The sequence below is a fragment of the Euprymna scolopes genome, chromosome 6, assembly GCF_053919585.1.
Source record: "Euprymna scolopes isolate OS-2025 chromosome 6, ASM5391958v1, whole genome shotgun sequence".
NCBI classification, from domain to species: Eukaryota; Metazoa; Mollusca; class Cephalopoda; order Sepiida; family Sepiolidae; genus Euprymna; species Euprymna scolopes.
The window spans coordinates 101,312,735-101,329,255 of NC_136487.1; the positions used below are offsets into that span (position 1 = coordinate 101,312,735).

Sequence of the window (16,521 nt, forward strand, 5' to 3'; positions counted from 1 at the left end):
CACTCTGTCTTCGATTGCCTCCCAAGCGCCTGGCACTGGTTTAATTTCTGCCCCCTCTATGTATTGTCTGTACTTGGTCAAGTACAAGTCTTTATACTCTTGAGGGGACAGTTGCTTCTCTACAGTCTTCCCCCATGCCAACCCTCTTGTTGGTGTTGGATCTTTGGTGAGGTTGGACTGTTTTTGCTGTTCCTTGGCGGAAGGGTTGCTATTTTGAGGGGCATTTCCCTTTCCGCTTTCCTTTGGGACCGACTCTCCCTGCTCTATACTTCTTCCAGGAAATACTTCCCTTTTTGGGGAGTCGGCCTCCTGGGGAGCATTGTCCTTGGGAGCTTTTGCCCCTTTTGTTTTGGGGAGGTTTAGGCTGTATGCCCCCTCGTTTTCTTGATTTGCTCCCCTTTTGGGGCAGTAGCCCTCCTGGGGAGCACTGTCTCTCTTATCGTCCTTTGGGGCTACTGCCTCTTGATTTTTGTTGTCAGAGCGGGATGCCCTGTCCAACATTGTTTTTTCTCCCCTTTGTGGGGAGTCGCCCTCTTGGGGAGCTGCTGGTGAGTTTTCTCCCTTCTGGGGGGCGTCCTTCGGTTTCGTGTCCGGGCGGTATGCCCCGTTGCTTTTTGCTTCCCCTGTTGGGGAGCCGTCCTCTTGGGGAGCAGTTTTTCTTGTGGTAGCCTCCTGGCTGGGGGTATCTGTATTGGTGGTCCCCGGGCTGGGGGTGTCCATTTTTGAAAAAAGCTCTCTCTCTTCTGTATAATTCACCAAAATGAGTGACGTGGAGTCGGCGTCCAAATTGGGAGCCGACTTTGGCGCCAAAAAGAAGTGGCGCCAAAGGCGGCAAGAGGGGAGATAGAACTGAGAGAGGGAGTGGGAGGTTAGTGGAGGGAAGAGAGAAAGTGTTTCCGACCCTCCCTCGCGGGAAGGTCGTAAATTATCAGCTCGGATCCCCCCCCGTGGGGGAGGGGGGAGAGCAGAGAAAGACAGACAAAGTGGGGGTGCGGACAGAACGCTACCCAACAAGCTCTCCGGGCACGAGAATGTGTCGCCAGAACACGACTGCCTATCGCTGTGTATGTATCAGAGAACAGATACTACACTTTGATCTTGTCCCGAAGGCCAAGAAAAAGAATAATAACTGTGCTAAGTTTTCTTGCCCTACTGCTATGAGAAGTGGGTTAGGGATATTACTTATTAAACACTCATGTACTTAAAAAAAAGTGTTTTCTTTAAATGGCACATGACAATTTAACTCATCCCTTGGCTGAATTGTGTTGCCTGATACTTTTTGAACTATATGATGGATTTTCATCAATCCTGACTTTTTTTTTTAAATTTTCTTCCTTTGAAGACTGTAATGCTGGGCATGGGGCAGCCAAACCAGCTGCCAACATTGCCCTGCTTTTTATTGAAACCAACAGAGAGCTCTTTTTAGTATCCTCGTTGTTCCCTTAAGTGCAATTGTTTGGATTTCTTTTGCACTTGGTTCACCAGTAATATTAGTTAGGTATGTTCGCATGTGGAGAGTGAAATGAGTGTAATGTCTAAAGTCATGTCAAACTGAAAACTAACTGGACTGCTGCTTACAATAAAAAAAAATAAATTTCTGCAAGATTCAAAATTAACTTTAGATGTTGCAGACAGAAAATTTGAATTTGACTTTTAGTCTGTTTACTTATTTTTTTTACAATTTGTGTGTCAAATTTGAATGATTTGTGTGTTTTTTTTTTTACATTTTGCTTTTCTAATGGTCAAAAAGTCCTTTTTTTATGTTCACAGTTTCTGACACTTAAATGGACAAAAGCATGATCAATGCATCTTGCTGCATTCCAGCAAGCACTTGGAGAGGTCCTATGTGTTTGAGGTTTATTAGCCTTTGCTTGGATTCTACTTGTTGTAAATGAGTTACTAGGGACTGATGCACCATCATGAAATAAAAGTAAAAGAACAGAGAAATTTTATAGTTTAAATAGATTCTATATTATAGATTAATAAACACATTTATTGTATTGCAATGAAATGTCCCACATTTTATAGTCTTATGAGATTGGAAAGCAGCAATGTTATTTCTTTTTAAAGTTATTACTTGATATCAATTACATAACTTGTAGTCTCGAAATCTCCTGACAAAGCCCATCTATATATATAAAAGCGAAAATGTATGTATGTATGCACACTTTTCCTCGATGTCCATAAAAGGATTCTTTCAGAGAAGGGCTCGCTTGCTTCGCAACTTCTTAAAACTTTTTATATCATCCATAAATTGTAATATCTCACACTTAACGACGGAGCTCGCCTGTCTATTTAATTTTATTGACTTTCAAACGTTAATTATTCCACATTTCCCGCATCGGCACGCGTTACATCCGGTTTTCGGGATAAACAAAAAGCGAAACTCGACTCTAATTACTGGAAGTAACATTTGGTCAATGTCGACTTCGTCATATCAGACAGTAGCTTTCATTTCGAGACGAGACGCTCCCCCTAATAAACAGGAGCGGGTTTTTAAAAACAAACAAACCGATTTATTGACCTCATTAAAAACTGTCCCGCACAAAATGCTATCTGCTGAATACCTATCGCCGTCACGTCAATCAAAAACGCGCACCTGTTTTTTTTTTTCACACTTTACTATTTTCCAACTGCACGTCAACGCTTTGTTTTTTTTTCACGGGCATCTGTTTTTTTCCATATTTCGGGTTTTTTTCATACACACCTACAAACACCCGGGCAACGCCGGGTACCCCTCGCTAGTCTATACATATAAAAGCGAAAATGTATGTATGTTTGTGTGTCTGCTAAAAACTTTCGACAGACGCCCCGAAAATTCACAAACTCAGTATCATATCGAAGCCCCATCCTTCGCTTGAAAAATATCGAAAAATTGGCCAAAAACGTTAACTTTTTCATCCCGAAATCGACAATTTTCGACAGGGGGTGGGTCAACAAAAACGAGTTTCTCGTAACGATGACCGCATGCGTCAGATGAAGTCATGACGTCGTGACCTGATTTACTTTAAATAGTTGAAAAACCGAACACATATCATCTACGTTGCTTTAGCGCAGTTGATTAGTGCGTTTGTTCATTATCTAAACGTTTTGGGTTCAAATCGTTGTGTGAGATGTTTTTTTTTTTCGATTTTTTAAATTTAAATATTGAACCCTGTGTTATTCAAGCCATTTTTCACGTAACGTTCGTTTTCCTGTTTTTTTTACTTCGCTTATTCTTAATAACACCCCAAAACACCCGGGTATCCACCGATTTTTTAAATTTTAATATCGAAACAGGCTTATTTAAGCCATTTTTCACGTGTTCGTTTTTCTGTTTTCATTATTCGTTTGCCTTACGTTAGATTTTTTGTGTTTTAAAATGTTTTGATTACCCCCCCCCCCTGCTTAATTAAAACGTAACGCTCAACGACTTTCAAACATCTTTCACTAACTCATTCTGGCTGGCCGATTTTATTTTCAAACTTCGCCTCAGGGCTTCGGGTTCGATCCTACCCCCCCCCCCGGTTCCTTTTTTATTTAACACCACACACACCTACAAACACCCAGGCAACGCCGAGTACCCCTGCTACTAGAGAATAAAAGGTTGAAGTGTTCTGAAAACATCATAAACAATCTTAAGAGTACAAAAGATGACTATGTCAATAAAATCATAACATATTTCATAGAAAATTATAACAAATATATATTATTATAGACAACATTTTGTATCCGAAAATTATAACAAATATATATATTCTAGACAACATTTTGTAAATGATTTACAAAAGTGAATTTTTCAATAATTAACAATAATTCTTGATATTTCTGTTTACTAAAATAAAGATTTTTCTTACTTACCTAACTAAAGCAAAACCATTTCGGATCTGAAAAATAAAGACAAATGCACAGAAGAAAAATTACAGGGAAGAATAAAAATATAAAAAAACACTTTAATTATTTACAATTTATTATTTACAGTCGAATTTTCGAAGCAAATCTAATGGAAAGAAACTTTCTTGCTGGATCATCCAAGTTAACCCAAATTGTACCAAAAATGAGTGACAACTCAGCAATATCAAGTGCTGAGAGTAAAATTGGTGCCATCCTAACCTGGAGATAAAACTAAAATGAAACTTAGTTCAGATCTGCAACCACCCTTGGATTTTTTTTATATTAATTCAAAGATTTGGAGGAGGAGAAAGAAGAAAGCGCAGATGACGGGGTCTTTTAAAAACTATTTTGGAGGGCACAAATCCATCCAGTGAAGATTTATGTGCCTCTTCTTTAAATAAAAAGAATGTTTTATGGCCAACTCACATTTAAATATTGGTTTTTCGTCAGATTACTACAATTATGTAATGTTGGACCTGCTTCAAGTTCCTCCTAAAAATTGCTGTGGGGGCTCAGGGCAACTTCTACAAGTCACCATCTAAGAGATGCACTTTGGAGAATACTTTAATGATTAACGATTATATGACATTTTTTTCTTTCCAAAAAGTGTCAAATTTATCCTGAACCTTATCAAATTCTTAATTATTCCTATACATAAACAAAAAAAACTTGAAAGGATCTTACTTAGACAGCAGGATTTATTTTTACTTAGAAGTAATACACTAAAATATGCACACTTTTCTTAACAGATATAAAAGCCAAGATATGTAAGGGCATGTCAACAGAATTTGTCTGCTTGGGTGTGGACACCGATCACATGTTACAGAATTGGTGCGAACAAACAATGTTGCTGGTTTTATGATTATATGGGAAAAGCCTTATATATGGGTGATCACAAGGCTAAATCAACAAATGGTTAACTCATGATCTAGGACTCCATGTATTAGAAAAAAGGCAACTTTACACTTGTAGGTGTTAGTAGTAGTAGTAGTAGTAGTAGTAGTAGTAGTAATTTTGATCCACTGACATGTTCAGCATTCCAAGTGTCCAAATTTGGTTGATTCTGATCAATCATTTTGGAGCTTATGAATGTGTATTGCAGCAGTATTCAGTATTTACCCCACCACTACTAACTTTTGAGCAGTTTTGTAGATTTCAAACTGATAAGTGGTAAACAGTCAAAAATACTTAATTATAATACAGATAACACAAACAAAATATTTCTTAATAGATTTCATTTTTATTTATTTCTAAAGTATTTAAGCATGACATACTATTCTTTCAAGATTTTCTTTTTCCTCATATTCAAGAAGTAAAATTCTGGAGTAACGGTTACAAATTGTCAAACCAATTTTAAATTATTATATAATGTATTATTTAAAAATACTTAGACACCAAGATTTATGAGCAAAGTATGAACTCTTCATCACTACTTATAAGTAAAATAGCAGTTTATTTAGATTTAATGATGAGTATTGTGTTTTAAGATGAAAGATCAACATGCTCGTAAAATACATTCATTTTCAACAACTGTGAAAGACAAAGTTGTCAGTTTTTTAAAAGCAGCCTAACATATTTGAGAATACCTTTCTTTTGATCTAAAATTGTCTGACACAAAAACACATTGTAGAATTACAATTTAAAAAGTAATATTTAAAACAGATTGAATTTGCATTACCAGTTCTCACAGGAAAGCTGTAAATTAATTCCCTAGTGGCTAAAAAGATTCCTTACCTCATCTTTTAAGACTTGATTCACAAGTTCAACTGTACAACCAAGAGCAATCCAAGCAGAGAAATTAGTGAACTGCAAGAAAAGAGACAGTTTTCTCTGAAATCAAAGAATTTCATAACATATTTTGGCATATGTGTGTAAATATTAGTGTAAAAACTTAGCAACTTTTTTTTTTTAATCTCTAACCAGATCACAATTACAAAAAAAATCAATTAATCAAATCAAATTTTGGAAAATTTCAGATCTTCGATGGGGCCACTTTGAAATAAAAGTTGATGTTTATAAGCCATGTCCTGCAAAAATATGTCCATTGTTTGCAAACCTGCTTAAAAAGGAAATTTATACATAACTAAGCCTAACCCTAGGAAGAGAGATTGGTTTGTAGAATTAAATGTTTACATTATTCAAACGATTATTTTCATTTTGGTTGCTAAATTTAAACCATTTCTGTGAATGTAGGTGTAGTGTTGTAAATGAATGAAGACGTAAAACAAACTTCTTTCTGAGGCTTTATTGAACAAAATTCACAGCTACTAAAGCAAGAGAGAAAGAACTCAGTCTTTTAAAGAAAAAGGAACGCGTGCAAAATCATGTGGCAACAAACTGAATTTGCATATCTTTTTTTTTTTTAAATAGTAAGAACAAAACAATTTCAATGAAAATATTTTAAACAGTAAGAACAAAATAATTTAAATGAAAATATAACAATCTCCTCCACTTGTAAAAGAGATTGTAAATAGTTTTTTGTTTTATAAATCCAGTCGCTGGACTGGTCTGCGAATTCTGTTAGATCGGCGTGAAGGTAGTTCGCTATTCGAAGGACCGGTGGTCCTCTGGGAAGGTTAGTTCTCAGGGTTATAGTCAAATTCATCTTCTGTATTAGGTGTAGTACTAACAGGACTTGTTTCGGTCATCTGGGGGGGGGCTGCATTTGCAATGTCAGATTGAATACTTTTAGCAGGATTTTGAGGTCTATCAGAGCGTAGAAAGCAAGCTAGATGTCTCAGCACTACTGAATCTTTTCGGCCATCATTATGTCATATTCTTGCATGTGTAGGGTTAGCTTTGAGGAGTTCCACTACCTCAACAATTGGGTCATATTTGCTCCTGTTACCAAACCATTTTAATAATACTTCCCCAGCGTCAAAGAGCCAAACAGGTAAAGCAGTACCAGTAGAAGAGTGTCTTTCAAGGTTGAACATGCATTCATGAGGAGTTGCATTTTTAGTAGTGCACAGCAGGGAGTGAATGGCATTTAAAACATCCTGTAGAACATCTTGCCAAGCGCTAAGGGGTAATCGTCTAGATTCCAGAGCTAATAACAGAGTGTTCCAAATAATGCCGTTGTAGCACTCGCATTGACTGTTGCCTCTTGGGTTGTATGCAGTAGTGTTGCTGAATCCAATTCCAAGTTGCATCAAAGATTTTCTCGATCGGAATGGATAAATGAGGGGAGTCCGAATATGGAGAAAATATTTGTCAGGCATTGGATTACGGTTTGTGAAGAACAATTGCAACAAGGGAAAGCAAAAGGAAATCGACTGTATTCATCAATGACAGTAAATATGTGACGATATTCTGTTGAAGATACCGGGACAGGTCCTTTGTAGTCTATGAAGAGGCGCTGAAAGGGAGCAGTAGAACAGATCAGTGTATTATTAGTAGAATCGAAGAATTGAGGCTTTATTTTGGCACAAGTCGTACATTCAGATGTCACACGCCGGACTTCATCAATTGAATATGGCATATTTCGTGATCTTACAAAATGCCAAAAGTGCTGTACTCCAGGGTGTATTAATGAATTGTGTAGTAACTTTAGTTCCTTGAAGGAAGAAGCAGCAGCACCACATACTGTCGATAATGCATTGGAAACAATGTTTTCACTTCCGGGAGAAGTTCCATTACAATTTTATCATTTTTAATTTTTCCTTGGTTAGCAGGTTTAAAGATAAAAGATATGGCTTTCTTGTAACCCCTCACTGATGAAGCTCGGCTAGGACCCCTTTTTGTCTGGAAATTTGGCTCGGATCATCTGGTCCTTCTCTTAGGGTTGTTACATTGAATCCTGTATGCTGAAAGCGAATATTGAAGCCGCAGGCAGAAAGAAAAACAGACACGTGAATTCTACTCTACAGAATTAATTCACAAACTTATGTACAATGTTTTTACAAATATCATCAGTCCTTAGTAAGTTTTTCAAAGTTTCAATCTCTCTTCACAGACAGCATCAGACGGGTGGAGGAGGGGTCACGTCCTCAGGGAACAACGGATTACTTCAGGTTTTGTGCACAAACTCCCTTGGAAACTGCTTCAAAACTGACTAATTTCCGTGCGACATTCGTATTAATAGTGGGGTGTGTGGTTGGGGGTGGAAGTCTCCCCAGCCAAATAGATCATGCCACGACACCCCAGATTTTGCGGGTGTGCAATTCACCAATTTTGAGATCTGAGATTTACAGATATATTAAATTCCCATAACCCCTAAGGCCATTCCTGTCAGTCCAACATCTGGCTTTTGAGTTCGTCAAGGCCAGAAAGTGTTATATTATTGTTCTAAGTTCCTGTCATCAATTTTAAATGCAAAATATATTTCTCTGACTTCCAAACAATATCTATTTTGACAATGAAATAAAATATATATTTATATTCTCTATTTTAAATCCTCGGGAAATCTGCAGTCACCCGGGAATGGTTTAAAGCTATTTTAGCATAGTTATTCGGCCCTCCTCAGGCCTGTGGGGGGATCTACAACTCTCCAATGAGGGCAAACTGCTCTCTCAGGTTGATTACATCATAGCTGGTCTGTTACAAGAGTAAAGTGCTTCCCAGCAACGAGATCCCTCCATTTTCGGATGCACTCGACTTTCTCGATTATGTGAAGTCATATTTCAGATGGGTTAAGCGATCGAGAAAAGAAAGCTACAGGCCTCCGATATCATCAATAACTTTTACAGACAATTCGGCAACGTCCTTCTTAAGTTTTTCAAAGGAATTGATAACTATAGGAGGCATGGGAAATTGTTTATTTTCGATGAATTGTGGACGAATTTTGTATGAATAATTAGGTATCCATTTTGTGTAGTACGAAAACATTCCAAGACACCTCTTTAACGAATCTGAATTGGAAGGAGGAGGCATTTATAAGAGAGGTTTCAAACGCTCAGGATCTGGTTGCATAGTCCCGTTACAAATTTGGTACCCAAGCAAATTGATGGAATGAAGTAAAAACTTTTATTTTTCTCGGTTTATTTTGAGGTTATATGTTGAGGCAGCCTTTAAAAAACAATCCAAATTAACATCATATTCCTCCTGAGTTTTACCGCAAATAGTAATATCATCTATATATGAAAAAGTTCCAGATAATTTGTTGTCAGAAATGAAAGAATTCATAAACTGTTGAAAAGCAGAAACGCCATTAGTGACACCCATGAGTATTCATTTGAATTGGTACAAACGATTTCCAGCTTGAAAGGCCATGTAGGGCCGATTTTCGGGACAAATTTTGATCTGGTAGTACGCTTTGGATAAGGTAGTTGTACTAAATATACAATATTGCAATATTGGGCTATTTGTTCCACGAGATCCTCAATCTGAGGCAAAGGGTATGCATCAAGTAAGGTGAAATAGTTAATAGTTTGGGAGAAATCAACTACTAATTGTTTCTTTTTATTAGGCGACGAAGTCAAATCAATCTGAGCACGCCATGGTGAATAACTTTCAATTACATCATCCTCAAGCAGTTGTAGAATTTCCTTTTCAATGAATCGAGCATCCTCCACACGGTAATTTCAGGATTTAGTAGCAATAGGTTTGCAGTCATGGGTTAAGTTTCGAAACAATTTCACAAGGACACAGCTGATCTTGGTTAGCGCGCAGATTTTTAGAATATCCTGATGTCCAGTAAAAGAAATAGTGATACCCTGATGTTCTCCGTGCAATATTCCGATAGTTTGAGGGAAATGGTGGATGATGCCATAGAAATTATGGAATTACGTTTTGAAGTAGACAGCTTCATTGTTTTAACAATACGAGCACTGATAAAGTTATCAGAACTGCCGGTGTCTATGAGGGCAGTTAATTTTTTTCCTTTTAATTCAACAATTTTAGTAATGGGAGGGCACCTATCACCACTTTTAGCATGGGTTACCATAATAGCAGAAGTAGAATGTGAAAGTGTCGGCATAGTAGAACGGCAAAATTGGAGAAATGAGCGAGTTTACCACAGTTTCGACATACCTTGTCATGGGCAGGACAATAATGGCAATCATCCTTAAAGTGACATCTCCCTCCACAATTGTAACACTTGCCATGAGCAGGAAGGGCAGCAGAAAATTGTATAGAGTCACACTCCATACGAGAACCAGTAGAATCAGAAATTTTAGTAATAGTGGCCTCCTCGGCAGGATCAGTAGACACATTGTTAGTTCTAATAGAAGTAGTAGTAGTAGCAGCGGCTGCTCCAATCGGATAAGTGTATGATTCAGCATGAAAATGAGCTTGTTCTAAAGCCCTAGCACATTCAGTATCCTCTTTGAGAGTTAGCGTATCAGTTTCAAGTAGTCTAGTATGTATTACTGAGGACCGGAGACTACAGATAAATGCATCACGGACAGATTCGTCCCTGTAAGTAGTAGCAGTAACGTCTTTAAAGTAACAACCAGTGGCAAGTCGATTTAAGACCTGGAGATATTGGTCGACTCGTTTTCTTGTTGCAGACGCGTGGAAAGCAAATGTCTAGCATATATAACGCTTGGAGACTTGTCGTAAACACCTTTCAGTAATTCGACAGCATGTTCAAATCCTGAACAACCCTCGATAACATCAGCAATGGTGGGACTGATGTTTAAATAAAAAACTTCGAGTTTATCAGGATTTGATGAAGCAATAGTTGATAAATAGTAATTAAAGTTATGATACCACAAACTCCAAAGCTTGCTAGCCTGAGGGTCTGCCGAGGATACGTCAAATTTGTCCAGACGAATGATCTTCTCCACGAGGGATATAAATTTTTGTTCAATAAATTGTAGTGTTGTAAATGAATGAAGATGTAAAACAAACCTCTTTCCAAGGCTTTATTGAACAAAATTCACAGCTACTAAAGCAAGAGAGAAACAATTGTCTTTTAAAGAAAAAGGAACGCATGCAAAATCATGTGGCAACAAACTGAATTTTCATATCTTTTTTTTTCTTTTTTTAATAGTAAGAACAAAACAATTTAAATGAAAATATTTCAAACAGTGAGAACAAAATAATTTAAATGAAAATATAATAGTAGGTTATGACATGCTTTCTGGTGCATCTTTTTGAACTCATAAAACTTTTAGTCAACCAAGGAATCTTTATGGTCAACTCCAGAATCTGTACAGAATTTTGAATTGAACTTTTTATATAATCTAAAATTGTTTTCATTTCATCAAAAATGAGTGAATAGAGTTGTAAGTTGACGTTAAATTTGAACTCAACTCCAACTCCAAAATCCAACTGTTCTCTTCTCACTGCACTTTCCACACTTGCACCCAAAATAAAGAAGACGGCTCTTTTATAGAGAAACCCAACCACATCTCATTTGCATACCCCTCACCCCTCTCCTCACATCATGCGATCATCAGTCCATAAATACCAGGGGGCGGCCATTTTTATTTTCTCTTTTTTTTTCTTTCCTAACACTGGCCGCACGATGCATGAGGTAAGGTTTTTTACTTTTAACCACACGCCCCCTTGATCTCTAAGATCAATAATTAGTATCATAGTCCGCCATCTACACTGGGCGTCTTCGTTCACGGTGCGATCGTCGAAGAGGCTCTTCTTCAGACACTTCAACATCAGCATCAACCTCCTCTTCCTCTGATGGCAAGGAGACTCTCCGTATATCTAAAATGTGATGAGGCATTCCGTCAATTGCTACCTTGTTTTTGGAGAGTACTTCAGTCACTGTACCTTTTCCCCAGCGAGTCATGCAACGAGAATTGGGTGGTTTCACCCACACCTCTTCACCAACTGTGATGTCCACGCAGGCCTGTTCTTCTCTCTGTGTAGCCAATGGATGACGCCATTCATAAGAGAAAATAGACCGGTGTGGCACTGAATTTCCGTCTTGATCAGCCTTCGGCGTCATATTGTACCAAAAAACTGCTTCTTGGGGCGAAATCTGGCTTCTTGATGCCACAGCTTTTATAGTGCGATGGTGCCTCTCTATAATTCCATTTCCACTTGGACGGTATGCAGCTCTAAAATATAGCCCCACATTCCACTTCGCACATAAGCCTCTAAAAACTTCCGAGCGGAAAGACGTACCATTATCCACCAACACCTCTTCTACTGCCCCCCTTTCCATAAAAACCTCCTCGACAACTCTCTTTACCGCTTCTGCTGTTTCATTCTTCATTTTCCGCCATATCGCTACTCTCCCAGGCCCACAATCTATCATAGTTACATGCGGTTCATGTTGATAATGTGTGATGTCAATGGCCAATCTCCGCCAATTCTCTTCAACATGCAGTTCTCCTTTTTCATGTCTAGCCAGTGCAGGGTCGATTGATTGGCATTCCCTACATTGTTCCACCACCTTTTGGACGTCTTGCATTGTGACATGCGGGTTTACTTTTCTTGCCAGGTAAAGGGTCTGTTCCTTTCCAAAATGATGCAGGTTATGCAGGTCTTTTAAATTCTCTACTGCACAACATGCTGGAGCCCTGTCTCTTTCCTTGTGTAGCTAGCAGGCTTTCTTGACTTTTGTCAGCCCATCTGCTTTATTTTTTTGTGACGGAACTAAGGTAATAGTTACCTTTAGTTTGAATTCTCGAACCAAGTCTCCCAGCGCTCCAAGTCTACGCTTAATAAGCATCTCCGCTGCTCCTTTTGTTTTGATCTGCTTACCACCAGACAGCTCCGATTTAATCCACGACACCACTGTTGCAGAGTCTGTTTTAACGTTCACTATCTGTAGCCCCCATTTTAGAGCCAGATTGATGCCTTTCATCACAGCATCGAGTTCCGCAACATTGATATGGGCGCTATCATCCTTTTTGCGTAGCCAAGCAGCATCTTCAACAGCCACTTCTCCTATTTCCAATAATACCCCTAATGCTACACTGCTAGCATCAGTCCATATCACCCCTTCATGGCCCTACGTTACATGCCATTCTCCTCTCACAGGATCCATTTTTTTCACTTCTGCAATGACTTCTTGTATCATGAGAAGCACTTTTTGATCAACTGCATCTTCCCAACTGTCTGTCCCAGTCTGCCTTTTAATAAAACTGCACGCAGTTCGCAGCCATCCAGCTATTGAGTAGTGACCAACCAGCTTTCCACATATAGAGAAAAGCTCTCTCTTGGCTAGGTCAACCTTGGCTTAAGGGATCTCATTTCCTCGCCCAAACATCAATTTTCCTGCCTTATTGTTCTGTAGTCGAAATCCCAAAGCCATTCCGTTTTCTAGTGACTCAGGCGGTTTTGTCGTCAGTCCATATGCTTTGGTATGCTCTCTCACCCTTTCCGCAGTCACCTCCGTTTCATCCACTAGTACATCGTCGATGTAAGAGCAGGTGCCTCTCTTCACTGCATTGTCTTTGGCCAACACTGTCTTAAGAACTGCCGTCATTATCTTTGGTGCGGAGTTCAGACCAAATCCTAATCTGGTCAGACAATAAACTTGACCTTTGTACTCTACCAATTGATATTTCCACAATTTCTCATCCACATGTAGTTGGAGGTAGGCTGACTTCAGGTCCACAATTTTAGTTGCCTGCTTCATCCTCCTCCATTTCCTTATGACTTCTTCACACATGTCGATTCCGTCCTTTGTGTGACAAGCGACAAACTTGTTCAGCTCACGGAAATCCAACACTGGCCTAACTTTCTTCTTAATAGGTTGGACCACAGCCATGAGTGGCAAAATTCCTTCAACTTTCCCTGACCACGGCATTAATATTCCTTCATCTATCCATCTCTCAACTTCTTTTTCAAACTGCGGCTCCGCAGCTCCTTTCAGTGTGCTTTTGTAGCAGCTGACCCGATTCGTCAATACAGGTGGCTCCGCGGTCCATTGCCATTCTACCATCCATTTTTCGCCATCGAAGCAGGCTCAAAAGTCATCATCCTCAATCAGACACGATCGGGGTTTCGATGGTTGGTTGGTATCACCCCTGGTTACACTTCCTGTTATTCCCGGTGCACTCTGATTGCCAAACTTCACCTGGCCTTTAGCAATAATAGCTCCTCCCAGTCGGTCTATCGCGTCCAGGCCCAGAACCACATCAATTCCTGCAATCAGTCTATCCAGCACGATCACTCTTAGCTGCAATGGCATATTCCTTACTACAATCTCCGCATCGGCCTCTCCACAGCATTCCACTTCTCTGCCATCCACCGCTCTAACGTTGCTGGTTCCATTCTAAGAGTTGGCGATGCTCGTAGTAATGAGTGTTGTTGTACATCCAGTATCAACAAGAGCTCTAATCCTCTTTCTATTGATGGTGATCACTAACTGTGGCAACAAACTCTCATACGCCTGTTCAGTATAAAAGGGGTGACTACTGGTGCAATAGCACCCCTTTACTCGTTTCCCGGAAGCGAAGGGCGATTCCTGCTAATGTGCCCTACTTAGCCACACCGAAAACAGATAATGTCTGGCCGTGGCTCCCTACAGTCTCTCATCAGGTGTGGTCCTTGACATCGAAAGCATTTACCGGTAAATCCACGGCCTTGCTTCATCACTGTTCACTCCTTTCCGCTTGCCACAGCAGCCACGACCGCCCCCAGCTCACCGGGCTGTTTCGCCAAAACTCTAGCATGCCTTAGAATCTCCTCCACCTCCATGGTTTCAATATCAGTAAGTCGTTGAAGTTCCATGGAGATGGGATCAGGGAAACCAGTTACAAGCGCCAGCTTTACAGTCTTCTCAAGGCTGCATCCCCCATATCCAGCCAATCCTGCTAGTCGCTTTATCTCTGCCATGTACAATGTCCACAGACTTCCCAGTCCAGGTGACTCTTTTGAGCTTGTTGTAAGCCTCAAACGCACTCTCGGAAAATGCGGTCTTTAACCGGTTCTCGATGCTCTCAGCAATGGCCTGATCCGTCTCTCCCATTTCTAGATAGACCGCTAGAGCACTTTCTTCCAAATACATAGGTATTAACGTGGCTACATCCTCAATCTTCTGCATCCTTGCCACCAACTTCAGCTTGTTAAGCCACGCAACCACGTCACCTTCTCCAGTAAATGGCCTCAGGATATCGCTGCTCAATCTTACTTGGTCACCCATTTTTGTCACTGCGCCGAAATTGACGTTAAATTTGAACTCAACTCCAACTCCAAAATCCAACTCCAAAATCCACTCCAAAATCCAACTCCAAAATCCAACTGTTCTCTTCTCACTGCACTTTCCACACTGACACCCAAAATAAAGAAGACGGCTCTTTTATAGAGAGACCCAACCACATCTCATTTGCATACCCCTACCCCCTCTCCTCACATCATGTGATCATCAGTCCATAAATACCAGGGGGCGGCCATTTTTATTTTCTCTTTTTTTTTCTTTCCTAACACTGGCCGCATGATGCATGAGGTAAGGTTCTTTACTTTTAACCACATAAGTTTATTCTTAATTATTATTGCTTGTAGTAAGGATTGAACTGTTAATTTGCAAAAAAGTTTCATGTAAAACTGACTGTTAATGCTTTTAGCCATTAGGGAATTCTAATATGAACTTTGGGAACCTTAATCTTAATCTTGTTGTACTACTTATTCCTAAGATTATTATAAATTATGATTATTATTTTTAGTGTCACTCCTATTGTAATTTTCTTATTGTCAACTGTAATTATTGATTCTCACACTGTATTCAAATCTAGACTAGGTCTACTTAGGAGGTCATTGTCGTGCAACATATGTTCTGTTTCTTGGAAATGTCTAACTCTTCACCATTCTTGTTTATAATTTTTACTTTGTTGGACATGGAAAGATTGTAGTCAAGTATAATTGACTCATCAATTTCTCACCAGTCATGTTGAACAGATGAGAACAATCCACTTAGATAAAATAAAATGGTTAAAAATCAGGTGACTAGTTTGAAAAAAAAGCAACTAAAGAAGTTTGGAGGTGAAATCAACTTAAATGTGAAAATAACAGAATGTAAATGATAGTTGAAATAAATCAAATTATCTCAAACATTCTGAAACAATTTTGAATTGCTGTTGTTATGAAGCAAAATGACAGAATTATTTGTTTTCAGTTAGTTATCATTGGTTGTTTTGTTTTATGGTTTATTAACCATTTCCAGGTAAAAGTTTTTACAGGTTCTTTACATTTTCAGGAATTCATTCATAGTAATTATTTGGTTGTCTTCTTTTACAGTATATCAACACTTTTTGAATTATGTAATGCTGAATCCAGTAATTTTGGAAAAAGTTTTCACACTTCAAATTCTATTGATAAATAATGATCATCCATCAATGGCCATGTTTGAATTATTTGTTTATGTAGGTGTATATCTCATTAATTGTGTCATTCTCTTTTAGGCAAGTTTCTTGTAGGCAGATTATTGCAGAATAGAAAGTTTTGAAAAGGAGCATCATTTCTTAATGATTAATTTTTGTGCCTCTTATGTTTCATTGTAATATTTTGTTTGCCATGATTTTCTTGGCTTGCATTGTTGCCGTTACTGGGTTCATGGATTCAGAAGTTTCTTGTTTACTTTTTGTTTTAGTTTTAGTTTGTGATCACGATATTGTGTTGGGAGTTTTTTTTTTGGGGGGGGGGATTTCTTCATTCTCTTTTTTAGTTAATTTTCCTTGAATCAGTGATTGTTTGGTTCAATCAGTGACCGAAGCATGAAATAAATAACAAAAAAAAAAAAAAAAGATTAAACTAATTACTACATGCCCAAGTGTAGTATAAACACCCCCCCATGTT

The 16,521-nt window shown here is 38.8% G+C and overlaps 1 protein-coding gene across 1 annotated transcript in view; it reads right to left on the minus strand.

The window, feature by feature from the left end:
• LOC145278212 (polyamine deacetylase HDAC10-like) overlaps nt 1-16,521 on the minus strand; it is a 222,075-nt gene that overhangs the window by 125,188 nt on the left and 80,366 nt on the right. Inside the window, exons 5-6 of the mRNA XM_080130499.1 lie at nt 5,608-5,679; nt 3,841-3,866 (exon numbers count right to left, since the gene is read on the minus strand). Coding sequence (XP_079986625.1) covers nt 3,841-3,866; nt 5,608-5,679 — 98 coding nt within the window. The remainder of the gene's footprint in view (nt 1-3,840; nt 3,867-5,607; nt 5,680-16,521) is intronic.